Source organism: Saccopteryx leptura, chromosome 9 (genome assembly GCF_036850995.1).
Source record: "Saccopteryx leptura isolate mSacLep1 chromosome 9, mSacLep1_pri_phased_curated, whole genome shotgun sequence".
NCBI classification, from domain to species: domain Eukaryota; kingdom Metazoa; phylum Chordata; class Mammalia; order Chiroptera; family Emballonuridae; genus Saccopteryx; species Saccopteryx leptura.
The window spans coordinates 17,226,266-17,247,620 of record NC_089511.1 but is presented as its reverse complement, the minus strand read 5'-3'; the positions used below and the strand labels follow the sequence as shown (position 1 = coordinate 17,247,620).

The 21,355-nt window shown below is 45.4% G+C and overlaps 1 protein-coding gene across 1 annotated transcript in view; it reads left to right on the top strand.

The window, feature by feature from the left end:
• Nucleotides 1-21,322, top strand: part of DYNC1LI2 (dynein cytoplasmic 1 light intermediate chain 2) — a 31,861-nt gene extending 10,539 nt beyond the window's left edge. Inside the window, exons 5-13 of the mRNA XM_066348228.1 lie at nucleotides 5,925-6,094; nucleotides 7,393-7,486; nucleotides 8,793-8,928; nucleotides 11,631-11,742; nucleotides 13,647-13,706; nucleotides 14,455-14,496; nucleotides 14,887-15,004; nucleotides 16,752-16,868; nucleotides 18,368-21,322. Of these exons, the coding sequence (XP_066204325.1) occupies nucleotides 5,925-6,094; nucleotides 7,393-7,486; nucleotides 8,793-8,928; nucleotides 11,631-11,742; nucleotides 13,647-13,706; nucleotides 14,455-14,496; nucleotides 14,887-15,004; nucleotides 16,752-16,868; nucleotides 18,368-18,468 (950 nt within the window). The 3' untranslated portion in view covers nucleotides 18,469-21,322. The remainder of the gene's footprint in view (nucleotides 1-5,924; nucleotides 6,095-7,392; nucleotides 7,487-8,792; nucleotides 8,929-11,630; nucleotides 11,743-13,646; nucleotides 13,707-14,454; nucleotides 14,497-14,886; nucleotides 15,005-16,751; nucleotides 16,869-18,367) is intronic.
• Nucleotides 21,323-21,355: the final 33 nt, after the last annotated feature.

Sequence of the window (21,355 nt, the reverse complement as noted above, 5' to 3'; positions counted from 1 at the left end):
AGAATTGCTCCTGTAAAGTCAGTAGTCAGGTATTCAAAGCAGTTTTTGTATCATGTCACAGTTGAAGAATATTAATGAATCAATTAATATTTCTTATTATCTTCATTGGTTCTCTTTTATTTTTATCTCTTTTTTTTTTTAGATGAGAGGAGGGGAGATAGTGAGGTGGACTTCTGCCTATGCCCCTACCGGGATCTACCTAGCAACCCTATCTGGGGCTCGATGCCTGAGTACCGAGCTACACTGCTAACAAAAATTAGGAGATATTTTATAGCTTCATATTCATTTTGAAATATCCCCTAATTTTTGTGAGCAGTATATTTTTAGCACCTGAGCCTGATGCTCTCTCCACAGGAGCTATCCTCAGTGCCCAGGGCCATTCTCAAACCAGTTGAGCCACTGGATGTGGGAGGAGAAGAGGGAGAAAAGGTGGAGAGGGGTGGGGGAGAAGCAGACGGTTGCTTCTCCTGTGCCCTGACCAGGGGTTGAACCTGGGACTTCCATATACCAGGTCAACACTCTATCCACTGAGCCACTGGCCAGGGCTGGTTCTCTTTTAAAATAAGGGTTTTCCCTTTCCCTCCAGTATGTGATCAATTCTGTACATTATTTTGCTTTTCTGTCACTCTTTGCCTGCTGAGTTAGGATCAATGGGTATGGAGACTTACTGTGATCTCTGCAGCTTGAGTCCATTGCCTGGGAATCCATTGAGACCCTATGGAACCTCTTAATTGGCAGGTTTTAAGGAAGATCTATCAAAGACAAATCTTTCAGCTCCTACCTTAGCTCATTTTGGGGTCCAGCAAATAAGATTTTAGTTCATATAAAAAAGAAGGGTTTTTTTTGTCATTAAAATGAAAGGCTATTTTAAAACTAAGGATATTCAAGTCTTTTAACAAACAAAGAATTTTCAAATTAAAGGAAGTTGTTTTTTTTTTTTTCTTTAATGTGGTTCAGAAGCTTGTTTTCTTTTCCCTTGCTTCTGTGCAGTTACATCAGCTTCTGTCCACTTGCCAGGGAAGTGGGAGGGGCAGGGGTTGGAGCTGTGGTGGCGGTGGCCGCAGTCTCGGCCAGGCCAGGCTTGGCTTATTTCCAAAGGATGACATCATTCCCTTCAGTGAATTAATGAGGGCTTCTGAGGCACGGCACACGGGATCATCACGCTTACTGGCAGAAGGGTTCAGAAATTTTGATGTGTTTTTCAAATGAAATTTTTTGCCATGTGTCTTCCTGTTATAACTTCATAACTTGCTTCTGTCCTACAGTAGCTTAAACGGAGTTTTACATCTAATCTTTGGTTTGCTGTGTGTATGTGTGTTTCCAAGGTCACCCGCATGTGAGTTGCAGCGATTGGTATGCAGCTCAGCTTGTCTGTCTTCAGCCACTAGATAATGCCTCTTTCCCCTGAAATAGAGATCCTAAAGACAACTTAGAATAGTTCTGAGGCTGAAGAGCAGTTTTCCTTTCATGGTACACTTAGCATCGTACCTAGATTAGTGGGTAAACACTGACGTTTTCTTGAGAGTTATAACCTTGTAAAGATTTGTTGAAACGAAAAAAATAAAGAGATCAAATGAAGGATATTGTTTGTTCCAGATAGGGAAGGTGTTGGCCTTGTACCAGGACTGCTCCAGCTGTTGGAGATACATATAACAGATAAGATGCCTGCTTCCCGGGAGCTCTCACACACTCTGAACTTATTTTGTGGTCTTAATCATTGATACGTATCACTTAGGATTAGATTCAGCTGCATGTGACACAAAACCCAAAATACCAGTGGCTTAAACAAGACTGAGTGTGGTTTTCTCCTGTAATGAAATCGAGGTAGGCAGTTCAGGACTGGAAAGCAGCTCTGGGAAGACAGGTCAAGAATCCTGCACTTGAATTCATGTCAGTACAATAAATTACAATTAATTAAAATTTTTAAAAAAGAAAAAAGAACCCTGGTTCCTTTTGGCGTATTGCTTTGTCTTCTCTAGGGTGTGGTTCTCTTCCTCGACAGCTGGAGCTCTAGCCTTCGTATTCCTGTCTCAGACAGCAGGTAAAGGAGGAGGAAGGAAGGGCTGAAGGGCACGTCTGCTCTCTTTCTAAGGAGGCTGGGAAATGTCATGTGCCATGTGTTCTAAGTATCAGGTAATTCCGTTAGAAGGAGGAAGAGGAGAGGGGACACTGGAGGGCAGCTAGCAGTTGCTGGAACCTGTCCATGCCTCCTGACTCTGAGCACCCTCCCACTGACCTCTCTTGTTTTCCCCATCCCTCCTCTGAGATGTTGCCTGTTGAAGGAGTGCCTTTGTTACTGCTGGTTTTAGGTTACATTTTAATAAAACAGTTGACCTTCCTTTTACTCAGAGGACTTGGGCTTTCCAGATTAATGGGACTCTAGGTATTGTATTGGAGGAATGAAGGACTATTACCCAACTAGTCTCCAGTCTGTCACCAGTCTCCAGTCTGTTGAGTTTGAAAACTGTTCCATGGCTGTCCACTCTTTCAGGATTAGGTTCCCCATTGGGGTAGAGTCTGTAGCAGCTGTTTGGCTGCAAGATCCATCTAGGTGAAGGGGACGGCAGAGCAACCCCCAGAGCCACTAGAAGATGATGCTTGTGTGTAGATTAGTCTGGTCTTTCCTGCTTTATGCCCGGGGCTTTCCTTGTATATCAAGTAGAGGAAAAAGGTTAGGACGGTGGGACCAACAGATGACCAATGAAGTGAGGCAGGAGGAAAAGGTGAGAAAGGGGCAGCAGCTGGAGTAGAGCACACTACTGCCTCCTCGTAGGCACCTCTCATCTAACGCTAAAGGGGAGCCCCAGGTGGACCGAGACTGCTGCTGTGGACCACTGGCTGTCCCTCTGCCTAAAGAGAAGTTGTTAATACTGTGATGTGGGTGGGTACCCTAAGGGAAGTGCACATTTTATTATCTGAATTACATAATCCTCACTATGTTTTTGTTGTTTTTTTTGTTTGTTTGTTTTGTATTTTTCTGAAGCTAGAAATGGGGAGAGACAGTCAGACAGACTCCCGCATGCGCCTGACCGGGATCCACCCGGCACGCCCACCAGGGGGCAACGCTCTGCCCCTCTGGGGCGTTGCTCTGCCGCAACCAGAGCCACTCTAGCGCCTGGGGCAGAGGCCAAGGAGCCATCCCCAGCACCCGGGCCATCTTTGCTCCAATGGAGCCTCGGCTGCGGGAGGGGAAGAGAGAGACAGAGAGGAAGGAGAGGGGGAGGGGTGGAGAAGCAGAAGGACACTTCTCCTGTGTGCCCTGGCCGGGAATCAAACCCGGGACTTCTGCACGCCAGGCCGACGCTCTACCACTGAGCCAACCGGCCAGGGCCTATGGTTTTATTCTCCTTTTTCACCAACCTCTGTTATGAATATTTGTTCTGCCTTCCATTTTACTAAAATACTTGATTAAAAACACATGTGTGCCTGACCTGTGGTGGCGCAGTGGATAAAGCGTCGACCTGGAACGCTGAGGTCGCTGGTTCAAAACTCTGGGCTTGCCCCCCCCCCCCAATGAATAAAATCTTTAAACAAAACAAAACACGTGCACCCTGGCCGGTTAGGTCAGTCGGTTAGAGTGTCGTCCTGAAATGACAAGGTTGTGTATTCGATCCCCAGTCAGGGCACAAATGGGAAGCATCCAGTGAATGCATGACTGAGTGGAATAACAAATGAATGCTTCCCTTCCCCTTTCCTCTCTCTCCTCTCTTCTCTCTGACTCTCTAAAAATAAATCAATAAATAAAAAAAATTAAGCCCTGGCCAGATAGATCTGTTGATTGGAGTGTCATCCTGAAGTGCAGAGGTTGCTGGTTCGATCTTGGGTCAGGGCATAAACAGGAAAAGCTCTATGTTCCTGTCTCTCTGTCTCTCTCTCCCACCCTCTCTCTAAAAAAAACCAAAAACACATGTGCATCCTACTGTTGTTGGACAGCCGTAATTAAGTCATTCCTTTAGAGAGAGAATAATCTAACCCAGGGCTTCTGAACCATGTGTACATCATGGCGTGTGTGGAGTGCAGCAGGGTTTGTGTAGCACACTGGGTAGTGGAGGGTCCGGAAGCAGACCGCTAGGGCTGCCCTGCCCCTGCCTCGTTTCCCCAGTTGCTTAGCTCACCTGTTCCAGGCCCTGCCCTCCCCATCTTGGAGAAGCCCGGGTTTGGTGTTTCATGTGTTCCTGGGCAGTTATAGATATTATCCAGACAGTTTGGTGTTTCCTGGGCAGTTATAGATATTAACCAGACAGTTAAGCTATTGTATTTTTCATTGATTTGAAGATTTGTTAAAATGCTTTTAAAGAGAAAATATAAGAACCTTTGATTCCTTCAGGATCCTTCAACAGTCATGCTAGTAAGTTAATCAGGAACTCCTGCTTTTGTCCCAAATGTAGTACAGATCTAGAGTAGATTGTTTATATTGGCAATGAAACTGTATTAAGGAGAGGTTGTGGAGGTGAACTGTTACTGTATCTGTACTTCAGTGTTTTTCAGTTTGCCCAGTATTATATAGTGTGCTCCCAGATTATTCCAGAAGTTTATGTAATGATAATTTAGAATCTTTGTGAATTAAAACTCATTGTTTTAAAATATTTGAAATGTGTTGGGGAGGGGCGATACAAATATTCATTTGTATCTTTCTCTAGGTTCTCTTTAATCCAGATTTTTCATTTCCTTAACGAACACGTGGATGAGCATAAAAGGTCTTAGCCTGTTAGTCGTATTGGGCACAGAAGGGTAGAGCTGCCTGTTTGCTCCTCTGGCTCCGAGTAGCTTTAACCGACATTTCCTTATTCTCTGGCCTGTCATGTGAGCCTTGAAGCACCTGTGAAAGGTGCAGGTCTGTGCGCTTTGTGTTCACCTGGCTTAACTAAGGCCGTGGACCACTTAGCTTGAAGCCTCTCCTATGGGGTTGCACCCTTGGCCAAAGTGATGACTGACTGTATGTGTAAGAAATGGATGTTCTACTGCGACCCTTGTGTTAGACAAGAACGGGTCTGTGCACACTGCACATGTGACTCAGGATCTCCTAAAGATGAGACCAAGTCCACAGGAGTGTGCATGGCGAGGAGATGGGGGGAGGTACCAGGCAAACCCAGCCTCACTCGGAGTGAACATACTTCAGCTGGATGGAAACTGCATGTTCTTGTGGAATTCAGATGGCTTTATTCTAATGAGGACTGAGGAGTTTTAGAAGTTATAAGCTGTTTCTAGTGGTTGCCTCTGTTGAAGTAACACAATTTAACTATTCTGGAATTTTGAAAATGTATGATATATAAGAAAAGTGGCTTTTCCTAATAGGAAACTGTTGGAGCCTTAGAAGTTTTAAAACCTATTTTAAGCCTGACCAGGTGGTGGCGCAGTGGATAGAGCGTCAGACTGGGATGCGGAGGACCCAGGTTCGAGACCCCCGAGGTCACCAGCTTGAGCGCGGGCTCATCTGGTTTGAGCATAAAGATCACCAGCTTGGACCCAAGGTCGCTGGCTCCCAAGGGGTTACTGGGTCTGCTGAAGGCCCAGGTCAAGGCACGTATGAGAAAGCAATCAATGAACAACTAAGGTGTAGCAGTGCTCAACGAAAAACTTAATGATTGATGCTTCTCATCTCTCCGTTTCTGTCTGTCTGTCCCTGTCTGACTCTCTCTCTCTGTCTCTAAAAAAACAAACAAACAAAAAACCTGTTTAAGTCTTGGGTACAGTTGAAGAGGTCCAGGGAATGTTTTTGCTGCTCTGAAATTGCAGTGCTCCGACAGAATATGTCAGAACTGGCACTTGGCATCATCCTTCCCAAATCCCTAACATTGCGTAGAAGGCAGTTAGGAAGTTTGCCATAATTGTTCATGTTCTGTGCTTGTTCCTACCTTTATCAGTTTTCTAAAGTTGGTATGTATTTGTATGTGTGTAATTTCCTTTTCCTTTTTCACCTGTAGTTGTGAAAGATTTTCAGGACTATAGTGAACCTGAAGAAGGTTGTCAAGGTTCCCCACAGAGAAGAGGACCTCTGACCTCGGGTCCTGACGAAGAAAATGTTGCCCTGCCTCTCGGTGACAACGTGCTGACTCATAATCTGGGGATCCCAGTGTTGGTGGTGTGCACAAAGGTGTGTGTCAGGGAGCTGCAAACCTGGCTGGGTTTGGCCAGTGAACATCACCATCCAAAGGCACTCTGGGAGGCTTTAATGAGGCATCTTCCCAGGGAAGAGTTGGGCTAGTTTGGCATTTATTAAGGTACACTGAATATGTCAGGATAGAAAATAATTGCCTTTAACCATTGCTGCTGGAAACATGACATCGCTCGCTTTGCTCGTAGCTGAAGCACTGTCAGCTTTATTGAGTGATTCAAACTCAGAACTAAACAATTTTTGTAGAGCTGTGTAACCAGTTCCTCTAGCCCGAACTAATGATGAAGAAATAATATGGAAGTGCAGACTTCTTTTGGCCTTTGGTCTCTAAAGCCTATTGGACTCAAGATAATTTTCAGAAAGGACTATAGCCTAGGGAAAGAAGAAAGGGAACTCGAGATTTGAGCTTCTTTTAACCTGTGGAGTGATGGAATGGGAATAGAAATTAAGTTCAGTCAGAGAGGAACAAAGATGTCATTTACAAAATAAAAAGTGGCTTTAAAAACATTTTGGGTTTCAAAAGTACTTTATTCTCGGTCAGAGCCACTGTGTTGCCCAACTACATGGTGTGCCGTTCTCAACATGTTCTGAGGGAATGTAGCCCTTTGGAGTGTGCTGTGCACAGCCACATCCAGTGGGCCTGTTTCCTGATGTGACATTGTTTGATTCTTTCTTTCTTTTTTTTTTTTTTTTTTTAGTGAAATGAGAGGCAGGGAGGCAGAGAGACTCCTGCATGCGCCCCGACCGGGATCCACCCGGCATGTCCCCTATTGGGTGATGCTCTGCCCATCAGGCCACTGCTCTGTTGCTTGGCAACTGAGCCATCCTCAGCACCCGGGGCCAACTTGCTCACAGCATTCGAGCCATGGTTGCAGGAGCGGAAGAGAGAGAGAGAGGGAGGGAGGAGACAGGAAGAGCTGGAAAAGCAGAGGGTTGATTCTTCTGTGTGCCCTGACCGGGATTAAACCTGGGACTTCGACATGCCAGGCCGATGCTCTGCTGCTGAGCCAACCGGCCAGGGCACCTTTTTGATTGTTAGAATACCTTTGAGGTGATCAGGGCTATTATATCCCTACTTTACAGATATGGAAACTGAGGCCCAGGTTGAAAGAGAAAATTGTTGCTTTTCCCTCTTGTTCATTTAATTAATGTTTGGACCTTTGTCTGTGGCTTTCTTTGGAGCTGTGATACTTTACTCCTGAAGAAGGCGCTGTTCTAATCTGCAGTAGGCAGAGGTGCAGAAAGATAACATCTTTCTCTTTCCTTCTTCCCTGCAGTGTGATGCCGTGAGTGTCCTGGAGAAGGAGCATGACTACAGGGACGAGCACTTTGACTTCATCCAGTCACATCTCCGGAGGTTCTGCCTCCAGTGTATCCTTGGGGCGCTGTTTCGGAGCCCGGGGCCCAGGCTTCCCTCTCAGGGTGCTAATCCAGACTTCCCTCTGGATGGGGCATCTTCAAGGAGATAAAGTACTTCCTGAATCCAGAATAGTTCTCTGCCTGGGAGATAATTGTATATATCTTTTTATTATGTTGGAATTTGAGACTCACTGATTTGTACTTAAGTTTGATCACTTTATTTTTAATGCTATATATTTGCTGGGCTTTTGTATTTAAGACCTTTTTTTCAAGATTTTTTATTTACTGATTGTAGAAAGAGGATAGAGAGAAAGAAAGGGAGGGGGAGGAGCCGGAAGCATCAACTCATAGCAGTTGCTTCTCATATGTGCCTGGACTGGGCAGTCCCAGGGTTTTGAACCAGAGACCTTAGCATTCCAGGTCAACACTTTGCCCACTGTGCCACCACAGGTCAGGCCAGATTTTTATATTTAAGAAGAAAGCTGATAGGTGATGATTTTATTACCCAGTCACTTTCATCTTGGGAATTTTTTTAAACTTTGCTTTTTTGACAGAAAAGGTTAATTATCAGCATGGTTCTGTTTTAGATGCTACAAGTGCTATCTCTGAGAATGATACCGTGTCAGTAATTCTTTGAGTCCTGTTCCTATAAAAATCCAGTAGCAGTTTGTGCTTTAGTCCCACCCTCGGGTGGGAGTGAGGGATATGTTTCTGTCGCTTCCTTTGGACCCGTTAGCTTGTCCAGAGATTACTGATTCTCGCAGGCACCCATCTGTCATAAAAGGTGTGCTTGATGATAAACTTAACCATGTGAGCATCTGCCTGGGAAAGAATCTGTGTGTCTTGGATGTGCTGAGGGTGTTTTCCCGGGCTAGCCTTGGAGCCATTAACCTGACTACGGGAAGCAATTGGATGAGTCAGAAGACAAATTTACGAGTTAAAAAATGAACTGCACAACCCATATAGTATCAACGTGCTTTATGCCTTTAACCTGTTTAATCTGCTGCTGTTATCCTTTGTTTGTTTCAATTGACTTTTTGAGAGAGAGAAAACATCAATATGTTGTTCCACTTATTTATGCATTTATTGGTTAATTCTTATGTGTGCCCTGACTGGGGATCGAACCTGCAATCTTGTTTTATTGGGATGATGCTCTAACCAGCTGAGATACCTGGCCAGGGCTATTATCCTTTTAATTTTTTAATTTTTAACACTTTTGTATTGATCAACCTATGAGTAGTAACTGTGAGGGTTGTGTGTGAGTGTGTGTGCTTTTGCCTCTTGTAGTGAATTGGTTTTCCTTAAGCAGATTGATTAGATGGAGCTGCCTTGATTTACACCTCAGTGAAGGAAGAGAAAAACCTCGACTTGTTGTATAAGTACATTGTTCATAAAACATACGGTTTCCACTTTACCACTCCTGCCTTAGTTGTGGAAAAGGACTCAGTTTTTATGTGAGTTTTTTATAAGTGATGCTTTCAAACTCTATTCTTCATAGTACATTTGCTCTTTACATTTTATCCTTCCAAGTACGGTGATTTCTGTCTTACACAGCCTTGGGGCAGAGTGCCTGTGCTGGACCGCATAGTGATAGGCACACCCAGATTTCCCTCTCTGCTCCTTCCCAGGGTCCTTGCTATCCTGCCTCCAGCCTGAGGGAAGTGGGTGTGTGAGGTCCCGGTTGCTGCCTTCATTGAGAGCAGTTGCCAAAACTTAAGCTAGCCATTTTTGCCACTTACTGTCTACTCTGATAAAATACTGCCTGGGGAGGGATGTCGAAGGAGAGGGAATTGGTGCTGTGGGGATCCTGAATGTTTTCTGTTGAAGCATCTGGTTTTTCTGCCCATCAGCAGGCATCTCTGTCAGCATGGGCTTTGCCATACTGCTTGCTTATTGTGTTTCCAGCAGTTCACATTACTGGCCAGGGACTTGGGTACCTGTTTGCCCAAGTTTGTATCTTTCTCTCCCAGGAGAATGATGATGCATAAATAATGATGATGCATAAATAAATATTGAAGCTGTGGTCTCTGAGAGGACTTATTCCAGTAGGTCATTGTTTTTAGGTTTAGATATCCTCTTGACTTAATAAAGAATTACAGTTTATTCCACAAAAACTGAGGACCTCCTAGGTGCCCGGATTCTGTGCTGAGGACACAGAAATGAATGAGGTGGTCCCTGAAGGTGGCACACACAGTCAAGGAGAGGTAGGGCAGTAGTGGGGTAGTGGAGGCATTGCAGCAGGGAAGGCAGAGTGGGCGATGCTGGAAGGATGAGGGGTGCCGGCCAGGCCGGCCAGAGAGAATGGAGGGGCGGGAGGCACAGTCGGTAAGAAGACTGATGGTGTGAAGGCCAGGAGCTCAGGACTGTATTGGTTGTCTCCTAAGCATTCAGGGAGAGCCTTCCTAGAGGTGCTTGCAGATAGCAAAGCTAGACACTTCAACTGATTTTAGAGAATCCCCTAGAGCAGTCAGGTCGGCACCAAAGATATAACAAGTGTAGAGTGCTGTGTTTTTGGCATCTGCCAATGCCTAGATCACATGGGATCCCAGGAAGCAGGAGGAACAGGCAGAATTGGCTGGTCCGGAATAGAGAAGTAGCTCGCAGCTTCTGAAGGCTGCATGGGTCATGGTGATTTCTTTTTTTTTTTTCCTGTATTTTTCTGAAGCCAGAAACGAGGAGAGACAGTCAGACAGACTCCCACATGCGCCCGACCGGGATCCACCCGGCACACCCACCAGGGGGCGACGCTCTGCCCACCAGGGGGCGATGCTCTGCCCCTCCGGGGCGTCGCTCTGCCATGACCAGAGCCACTCTAGCCCCTGGGGCAGAGGCCGAGGAGCCATCCCCAGCGCCCGGGCCATCTTTGCTCCAATGGAGCCTCGGCTGCGGGAGGGGAAGAGAGAGACAGAGAGGAAGGAGAGGGGTAGGGGTGGAAAAGCAGATGGGCGCCTCTCCTGTGTGCCCTGGCCGGGAATCGAACCTGGGACTTCTGAACGCCAGGCCAACGCTCTACCACTGAGCCAACCGGCCAGGGCCTCATGGTGATATCTTGATCACATCTTTTCCCTCTGCACTTTTGGTCCTGGAGATAGTTGCCTATTTGGGAGCCGGTGATGTCAGCAAAGCGATTTGGGCGGAGAGCCCCGGCTAAGCACCCTCTTGGTTTTAGGGCTATGGAACAGGAATTGGATGGAGAATGAGATGCCTGTGAGAACAATCAATCACTATTTTTTAGAGCTTCTAGAGTTCAAAATATGTCATGTAGGGCAGTGTTTTTCAACCACCGGTCTGTGGACTAGTCTGCCAGAAATTTTGTGCTGGTCTGTGAAAGAGTTAACCGCCCTGATGTTGTATGAAGATTATAGACTCAGTGATCTTAGTTGAATTTACTTATGCTCAGGGTGATTTCTGCCTTAGTGGTCCCTGAAATCTATTTTCACCGGTCTCCAAATGTAAGAAGGTTGAAAACTACTGATGTGGGACATTATACTTGTTCCTTTAGAAAAGTCTGGTGGGCTGTGGCTTAACGTAGTGGAACCAGGGTGCCATTTTGCCCTATGATGTCAAGCTAGGGAGCACCCATGTAGGAGGCTCAAGGACTCGTGTCCTCTGGTTTGGGGCCCAGGTAGTATAGAATCTGGTAGGTAGATTTTCCCAAACCAGTAAAATTAATGAACCAATCCATAAGAAACTATTGTCAGAAAGAAAAGTTCTCAGAGAAATAGCTTACAGGAGAGTTGCTTGCATGCCAAAGAATAGCAGTCCCATCCTGATCTCTGTCCTCTATGCTGGTCTTTGCATTTTCTGCTGTTGGAACAGGGCCCCATTGTATCCTTCCTCTTCTGGGTGGAGTTGTGGGAAGGCTCTGAACATTTGCTGTGGCTCAGGATCTGTAGTCAGTAAGATCCCATTCTGGCTTCTTAGGCCTTGGGCCCCATGAACTCAGTGTGGAGCAGGACCTGCAATGTTGATCTGATGGGTTATACATGCAGTATTTCACTTGTCTAATGAAAGTTACAGGTCAGCTCCAACAACTAACAGATGAGCTCTTATGGGAAAGGAACTTACCCAGGAGTCCTGTCTAACCCAGAATGTGTGTTGTATGCTGTAAGGCAGTCTCAGGGAAAACAGTCAATCATTGTTTCTCTGCCTTTAGACCTGCTGGCTGGGACAATGAAAAGAAAATAGCTATTTTACATGAAAATTTCACAACTGTGAAGCCAGAAGATGCATATGAAGATTTCATCATGAAACCTCCTGTGAGAAAGGTACCCAAATCAATCACTTTAAGAGTTTTAGGTGTTTGCTTATTTTTTATGGGAAAGGAAACCTATAAAGAATCAGGTCTTGGCCCTGGCCAGTTGGCTCAGCGGTAGAGCGTCGGCCTAGCGGGCGGGGGACCCGGGTTCGATTCCTGGCCAGGGCACACAGGAGAAGCGCCCATTTGCTTCTCCACCCCTCCGCCGCGCTTTCCTCTCTGTCTCTCTCTTCCCCTCCCGCAGCCGAGGCTCCATTGGAGCAAGGATGGCCCGGGCGCTGGGGATGGCTCTGTGGCCTCTGCCTCAGGCGCTAGAGTGGCTCTGGTCGCAACATGGCGACGCCCAGGATGGGCAGAGCATCGCCCCCTGGTGGGCAGAGCGTCGCCCCATGGTGGGCGTGCCGGGTGGATCCCGGTCGGGCGCATGCAGGAGTCTGTCTGACTGTCTCTCCCTGTTTCCAGCTTCAGAAAAATGAAAAAAAAAAAAAGAATCAGGTCTTACACATTGAACTGAACTGTCCTGGGGGGAAAACATAATCTAAGCACCCTTTAAAAAAAAAGTCTTTAGTCTGACCAGGTAGTGGTGCAGTGGATAAGAGTGTCGGACTGGGATGTGGAGGACCCAGGTTCGAGACCCCGAGGTCGCCAGCTTGAGCATGGGCTCATCTGGTTTGAGCAAGGCTCACCAGCTTGAGCCCAAGGTCACTGGCTCCAGCAAAAAAGGGGTCACTTGGTCTTCTGTAGTCCCCCGGTCAAGGCACATATGAGAAATCAATCAGTGAACAACTAAGGGACCGCAACGAAGAATTGATGTTTCTCATCTCTCTCCCTTCCTGTCTGTCTGTCCCTATCCCTCTCTCTAACTCTCTCTGTGGCACAAAAAAAAAAAAACGTCTTTAGCCTAACCAGGTAGTGGCTTAATGAATAGAGCATGCTGAGGACCCAGGTTCAAAATCCTGAGATTGCTAGCTTGAGCATGGGATCATAGACATGACCCCAAAGGTCGCTGGCTTGAGCAAGGGGTCATTTGCTTTGCTGGAGCCCCCTAATCAAGCACATATGAGAGGCCACTCAATAAACAACTAAGGGGCTACAGTGAAGAATTGATGCCTCTCACTCCCTTCCTGTCCGTTCCTGTCTGTCTGTCTCTCTTGCTTAAAATAAAAAAAAATTTAGATGAGGTCTGGTATTATGCAAATAGATTTGGGTAGCAGGGTCTGAGTGATGGAGTAGCCACATTGTGTGGGGTTGAAGTTTCCCATTAAGTCCTGACAATGCTACCACCACCTCTGGACTGTTAGTTGAGCCCCTTGCTCCTGTGAGCTCCCGCAGACTGACCTGGTAGGTATTTAGAACCTGCCAGACTTATAAAAGATCAGTTGGACACATGCCAAGGCATGGAGCTTCTGCCAAGATAGGAAAACATTACTGCAGGCTCAGCAGGCTCTCTTCCCAGACCCATGTGGAGGGAGATCTTAGTCCAGATTCTCCTTTCAGCTGAATTTTTTTTTTTTTTTGAGAGGCAGTGAGGCAGACTCCCACATGTGTCCTAACTGGGTTCCACCTGGCAAGCCTCTTACTGGGCCATGCTCTGCCTATGTGGGTCCACTGCTTTGTTGCTCGGCAACCAATCTATTTTAGCACCTAAGGTGAAGCCGTGGTGCCATCTTCAGCGCCCGGGACCAACTTGCTCAAACCATTCAAGCCATGGCTATGGGTAGGAGGAGGGGAGGGGTGGAGAAGCAGATGGTCACTTCTGTGTGCCCTGACCAAGATTCAAACCCGGGGCTTCCACATGCTGGACCGACGCTCTATTGCTGAGCCAACTGGCCAGTGCCTCAGCATGAATTTTGACAGTAGTTCGGGTGTTCTTGAACTGTGACCATGAATGAATTCTGTTTTTTCCCTTCACAGCTGGTCCATGACAAAGAGTTGTCAGCAGAGGATGAGCAGGTGTTCCTGATGAAGCAACAGGTAAGAAGACCAGTGAGGCCAGAGCAGAGGCCTCCTCATGAGTGAAATATCAGCCCCTGGACAGGGTGTCGGTATCAGCGAGCTTGCTAAAGGAGTTGCAAGCAGGTCTCCTTGTTTCCTTTTGTTTCTAAAACTGGTACAGAGTAGGGGTTAGACCCCCTGCCTTGGGGTTCTCTGCCTGCCTTACAGATTCTCCTACAGTGATTGGGTTCGTTATCTTTTTAAGTACTCTTTCTGTCTAGAAATGTAGGTTTTCTTTATGGTATTTCCTATGTTGACAGTTTACCAAGTGCCCTGACCTCACTTCCATTATTTACATAGCCCCACACAGCCTTGTGCCGGAAGGCAGGTGAGCTGATACACCCACTTGGTAGGTGAGGAAAGTAACTTCCCCGAACTGACATTAGGGACTCAATCTTGCCTTACTGTTTCACTTGGACTATTAAGACATGTCCTAGGTCTGCTTTGATGGTACAGGCAGGTCCGCAGGGGGTGTTAACAGTTCTTTTGCCAACTTCCCCTCCCTTCTGTGCTTTCCTTGCTTTATTAGTTTCAAAACTGGTTACTTGGGATATTTTTTTCTACTGCATACCAAATTGCTCAATTTAAGGTTTTTGCATTTAGAATGTAAAATCTATGACTTGATTGTTAATGGTGCCCTCTAGTGGAATACTTGGAAATGTTTCTTCAGACCTTCAGTGCACTCTGCAGGCTTTGGTTAATGGCCCGTGTGTCCCTCTCTTTGCAGTCACTCCTTGCCAAGCAGCCAGCCACGCCCACCAGAGCCTCCGTGAGTACCTTAAACAGAGGGTCAAGGCCCAGTGTCTTGGGTGTCTTCAGACTTTGTTCTGTCATTTGTGAGAGTTAGTGTGGGCTTTGAATTTTCAAAGGGAGTTTGGTCCCCCAATGGCCCAGGGCCAGGAACATAGTAGGAACTCAGAAAATACCTTAGGAAGGAATACTGCTCTGGGAATTTAAGTGAGCAGGCTGTTACCTTGATATCTCTTCTTTCAGGAGAAACAGCTCTAGAGAGGAACTGAACTGGGAGTAAACTCCCAATCCTCCCACCCTTCTCCCCAGACTGTGCACAATACCCTCTTCACTCATGGTTTCATTTTGGGAATATGTATTTTCTGTTATTTTTATGCCTGTGTGTGACTTGGGCTTGTTTTGGACTTAGGAATCCCCTGCAAGAGGACCCTCTGGGTCTCCAAGAACTCAGGGCCGGGGAGGGCCAGCCAGCGTGCCCAGCGCCTCTCCAGGCACGTCAGTAAAGAAACCAGATCCAAACATCAAAAGTATGTATCCAGGTCCTGGCTGGTTGGCTCAGTGGTAGAGCGTCGGCCTGGCGTGTGGAAGTCCCGGGTTCGATTCCCGGCCAGGGCACACAGGAGAAGCGCCCATCTGCTTCTCCACCCCTCCCCCTCTCCTTCCTCTCTGTCTCTCTCTTCCCCTCCCACAGCCGAGGCTCCATTGGAGCAAAAGATGGCCCGGGCGCTGGGGATGGCTCCTTGACCTCTGCCACAGGCGCTAGAGTGGCTCTGGTCGCGACAGAGCAACGCCCCGGATGGGCGGAGCGTTGCCCCCTGGTGGGCGTGCCGGGTGGATCCTGGTCGGGCGCATGTGGGAGTCTGTCTGACTGCCTCCCCATTTCCAGCTTCGGAAAAATACAAAAAAAAAAAAAAAAGTATGTATCCTGTCTCTGGAGAGTGGTTTAGTCCTAGGCTCGAGCTCTGTGGGCCCACATGACTGGGTGTGGAAGGTAAAGACTCATGGCACCTGGGCAATTTTTCCCCAGGAAGGGCTGTCTTCCATATCCCCTCTCTCAAAGAGAGGGGCTCATGGCAGGGAGAGGCCAAGGCCTGTTTTTTTTTTTTTTAAGTTTATTGGAAAGCCTGCCTCTGTGTGTGTGTGTGTGTGTGTGTGTGAGAGAGAGAGAGAGAGAGAGAGAGAGAGACACACACACACACACACACACACACAGATGGGGACAGACAGGAAGGGAGAGAGATGAGAAGCATCAATTCTTTGTTGTGGCACTTTAGTTGTTCATTGATTGCTTTCTCATATGTTCCTTGACCGGGGGCTACAGCAGACTGAGTTGACCCCATGTTCAAGCCAGAGACCTTGGGCTCAAGCTGGCAACATTGGGGTTTTGAACCTGGATCTTTCACGTCCCAGTCCAACGCTCTATCCACTGTGCCACCGCCTGGTCAGGTCAAGACCTGTTTCTTTTCTTTTTTTCTTTAAGATTTTATTTATTCATTATAGAGAGAGGGGGGAGAGGGGGGGGGCGGGGAGAGGGAGAAAGAAAGAAAGAAGTGGGGAGGAGCAGGAAGCATCAACTTCCATATGTGCCTTGACCAGGCAAGCCCAGGGTTTTGAACAGGCAACCTCAGCGTTTCCAGGTTTTATCCACTGCGCCACCACAGGTCAGGCAAGGCCTGTTTCTTTATTGGAATCAGTGGCCCTTCCACCTGCACCTGGCTTTTTGTAAGACCTTGGTTAGGCAGTGCCAATTCCTTTGGAGGGAAATACAATAGAATAAGTCACATTAAACTTTTTGTTTTGGCCTGACCAGTGGTGGCACAGTGGATAGAGTGTCAATCTGAAATGCTGAGATCACTAGTTCAAAACCCTGGGCTTGCCTGGTCAAGCAATGGGTGAACAACTAAAGTGAAGCAACTATGAGTTGAAACTTCTCATCTCTCCCCTTCCCTCGTAAAATCAAAAATAAAATCTTTAAAAAAAGAAAAAAATGAGGAAAGCACTGTCTTGTGGACAGGGAGCTGATGTGGAATACAGGTTATCTATTAGGCCCCAAACAGGTGGAAATCTAAATAGGTTTCCACTTATTAATCACGCTAACATATAACCAGCCTCAGCAGTGGCAGTGTGTAAGGCATCATAGTAAATGAATGTGCTTAGTATCCTAGGAAGACAATAACCACCAGTGGATGATGCCAAGCTGAAAACTAAGGTTTGTGTATTTTGTCGAGTAATCCAGTTCATGTAATGCTTTTATTCCCCTTAATGTTTCCTTAGATAATGCGGCAAGTGAAGGTGTGTTGGCCAGCTTCTTCAATAGTCTATTGAGTAAAAAAACAGGCTCTCCTGGAAGTCCTGGTGCTGGTGGGGTGCAGAGCACAGCCAAGAAGTCAGGTACTGAAGGACCGTCGAGACTTATCACCTTCTGTTTGAGGAGTCTAGAAGGGGGGCGGCAGGAGAGTCTGCTCTCACCGGACCTGCAGACCATCGGTTTTCTGAACATGAACAGCCAAGCAAGGAAGCACTTCTCTGCTTTATGCTGACAGTATACTTTACGGTGGGATTACCTTACTGCTGTACAGGTTTCCTGGGCACTAAGGTGGGGGTTGTGTATACTCAGGTTCTCAGGAGCTGACTGTTGGGTGAGTTGAGGTAGGTCCTAAACTATACATGTGGCCCTGGCGTAGAAGCTCGATCCATTGGAGATCATGGCCTAGGGCCCTGGTCGGCAAACTGCAGCTCACAAGCCACATGCTGCTCTTTGGCCCCTTGAGTGTGGCTCTTCCACAAAATACCTCGATAAGGAATGTACCTACCTATATAGTTTAAATTTTAAAAATTTGGCTCTCAAAAGAAATATCAATCATTGTACTGTTCATATTTGGCTCTGTTGACTAATGAGTTTGCCAACCACTAGGACTCTAGGGTGTACCATTGACATTTTATGTATTTAATTTCTTACTGTTTTACAAGGATTTTTGTTTACTGCCCCCAGTCATGCCATGACCTGGAGCCTGCGAACACTCACGGTCTCACTGGAGGGTTTTCATTTCCTCCTCCACGAAGCACCTCCACCCATCCCACCCCCTCCATTTGTGTTTCTGTATGGGCCATTAGGGCCAGTTTATATCTTACAAGTCTCTGAAACAAATACTCAAGTTTCTTGGGAGTTACATATTTTCCCGGGAAGCTTGTGGCCATTTTAAGTTTTTGGCTTTTAATTCTCCATTGGATATAAAAAATATTGATACAGGGTTTTTCTCTAATTAATCTTTTCATATCGAAGGGAGACCATTAGAAGTCACTCCGTCCTCAGGTCAGCCTGGGCCTTCAGGGGCTCCTGAGTTCTTAGAGACTCAGAATCCTGTCGGATGGCCCAGGCTGTGAGCTCCTCCTTAGTAGAAAATAGGGGTCATTTCCAGGCCCCAGTTAGTATTTGACAACAAAAAAATATGAACACTGACTCTGTGTAAGATCAAAATGTCTGGGTTTAGTCTTATTTTCTTATTGAAATGTAGTGTTTCTGGCCCATACATTTGTGTCAGTTTAGTGTTGTAATTAGAAACAAAGTCTGAACACCTCCGTGTTCGAGGCACAGAAAGTAGTGTGCTGCCATCCACAGTGAGAGGGTTTCAGAAAGGCCCTCATATCGGCACAATGGCATCCCCAGGCAGGGGACAGTCATGTGATCAGGGGAGCACAGACCTGTGAGATTTGGAATAAAGAAGGAAAATTTAGGTCTGTCTCATAATCATTGTAATAAAATAAAGCTTTTCTCATTCTTACTAAGATTGAGGTTATTATCACCACAAATAAAGTCTGTATAGTTGTAAGTGTTCCTTTCTAAAAATTCTTTTCTGGTCTCTCATCACTGCTCTCTTTTATTTTTAAAGGACAAAAGACTGTGTTGACAAATGTTCAGGAAGAACTGGATAGAATGACTCGAAAACCAGACTCCTTGGTAACAAACTCTTCAACAGAAAATGAAGCCTGATACTCCTTAAAAGTGCATATGTAAAATGACCAAATAACTATGTATATTGATCTGCTAAGACCAGGATTTTTCTGATATGGCACATACTATCAGTTTTTGGGGGCAGGGGAGATGAACTTTAAAAAAAAATACTTCATTGGCTTGTCCGAGTGAGAATTGCACATTTAGGAAGGTTATGTGTCAGATCCCGTTGTTAAGGATAACCTTGGACTCTCAGGCATGTGGCTCTCTGTGGGAGGCAAGTGCAGGCGGGGCTTCATGTGGAGGGGCCGGTGGATGGAGAGAAAGGGCCCGCTTTCTCTAAGGGTGGATGGAGCAAGTGAGACCAGGAGATCATTATCAGATGGTGGTTAGTCTGACCAGTTGCTTGCTAGCAAATTCACTTGTTCTTGGGAAGCAGGTTAGTAGCAGAAAGTCCAGGAAACAATAAAGGCTGAAGGGAGGAATGAGAGAAGTGATAGGAGGAAGCTGAACATTGAAGGAGATGAAGCAAGAAGGGGATGAACAGTGTTAATAAATACTGTGCGTTCAGTAGAAGTTGAATAATCATTTTTAAGACTTAATATCAGAAGCATTTCCAAACTAAACACTAAGCAAAATAGGAATGAGACTTGTTCTGAATGCATCTTTAACTTATGGAAGATGTGTTAAGTGTTGGTGTGCCTGAGTCAGGTGGAGTTGACAAGGGTGGGGAAGATGGCAGCTGCCCAGGACTCACATGCTTAGCCTAGGCCACGTCCCCATGGCAGGTGCTGGGCTCCACGCATGTGCGTTGTGAGGCAGACAGTCACTGTGGGGTGTGTTTAAAATCAGCAGTTATGAAATTAGTTTTCTTTGAATTATGTTCTTTAAATAACTCCTGCTTTTTTAAATTAAAAAAAAAAAACTTTGTTTTTTTACTACCACAGGCTGGCCTACAAATAGAGAGTGGGTGACCAACCTCTCATTTTACCATAATGCAATGTGCTACAGAAAGTTTGAGGGAGGTTTTTAATGTAATTGCACACTGGTTAATTGGCTTGCACCAATCCCTGCCTTACGGTGTGTGGTATCCATCCTGGAGTTCCACTGAGGGAAAAGGGTCTGTCCTAGCTCCCTGGTCTGATTAGTGCTATCAGGTGGACAAATAAGTGAATGTTTTATATTGAAAATGCAAATGATAACATTTCTCTTGTTTCTTGTTTTTCATAAAACGTAGCATTTTTTCTTATGGAAATAAGAGTGTCAGGTGTCTCCATGTAGGACAAATTCATGCACATTATCATGTCACAACACCATTTGGAAATGACTTCTGTGGATCTGAAATGGCACTTTTAATTTTATACATGATGCAGAGCATTTAAATGCAAACACTACCAATTAATGTGTAAAACATTTGTTGTCAAGCCAAGGGAAAAACCACAGTTCACTTATGTGGAGTTTACTTTTTTTATATGAATGTTTATTGTACTGTGTCTGAGCATAACTTCCCTAATGTCATTACTTTTACATGCAAGATTTGACTGACCACTAACATAGTACTGGGCGTAACTTAATATGTTGTATAACAAGACTCTAAAACTGTCTTGAATTGCTCTTTTATAAAGGTCTGAACACTGTTAAGGAGAAAGCTGAGTATTTACTTGCCTTTCTGACAAATGTAAAATGTTTCTTGTGCCAGTTTTATTATTGAAAATATACTTTTTTCCCCCTTTTTAAATTCAGGGTTTTTTTTAATGCCTTACGGTTTCCATTTACCAGACTGTCCAGGTAATGACAGTAACCTGACTGGAGTGATAGTCATGGTGCAGTGACTGACAGATGCCAAACATCTGTGACCACCCAGTGTAGGGGTCACCTAATTTCTCTCTAGCAGCTGGGGGTTGGGGCACAGAATGAGTGACCTCAGAAACAAGAAAGCATTCTTGGAAAGGAACATGCCTAAGAGGGAGAGAGTGTGATTTCAAATTTCAATACATAATTTTACATTTTTGTTTATTTTTTTATCATTTAAAGTGATAAGCACTTTTGTATCAATATAAAATATACTAAATCTGATGAAATGTTAAGACACCTGTCTTGTGAAGGAAAGCTTCTTGGAGATCACTTGTAGTTTCTCATGACTAGTGGGTGCTCTGAGTATCAGATGAAGCTGATGCATAGTGTCGTGTGCTCAGTGGTTGCCAAAGTCTACCAGCTTTGGGGAGCTGCAGGGTTCTTTATGGGAGGTGGGAGGACGGGAAGTTTTTTTGTGTTATTTTGGGGTTTTCAAGCATTGGAACCAAAGGCCAAACAATAAATAGCCTTTACTTTTTAAAGTAAAATTCATTTTATTTGCATAATACACTTGTATGGTAGACTGGTAAAGACAATTTTATGACTATTTATATACATTATAGTGGTTACATCTGCTGTTTTTCTTTAAAATGGAAAAAAATCAAAGAAATAAGCTCAGTTTTGAAGATGTGGCCATATTAAGGCCATGAATTGGTCTTTCCTAAAAAATGCAACGGGTATGCTGCTAGAATTATTTAATTTTGTTTGTACTTTTTTTTTGATTGGCATTTTAAAATCAGTATTTAAATTGAAGACATCGCATTTCATTAGTTTAACAAAGTTGAGAGTGACTGCTCTGTACATCATGACCTTAACAATGTTGATGCTATAAGTGTAAGTCCACTATTGTCTCGATACTAGGTTTATTGGTGTTTTTAACTTAAACTTAGGACTGCAGATTATTCCCCCACCAGCCTTAGTCCAGGGGTGTGGCTCTATCCAGAGGCAGTATGCAGTCATGTGGAACCTTGCTTTCTAGTGCTGGAAAAAATGTCTCTAATTACTGGCTTCAATAAACACGAGTCCAGACTGCTTACAATTTTTGGTGACTTTTTTATGATAAATCCTCCTA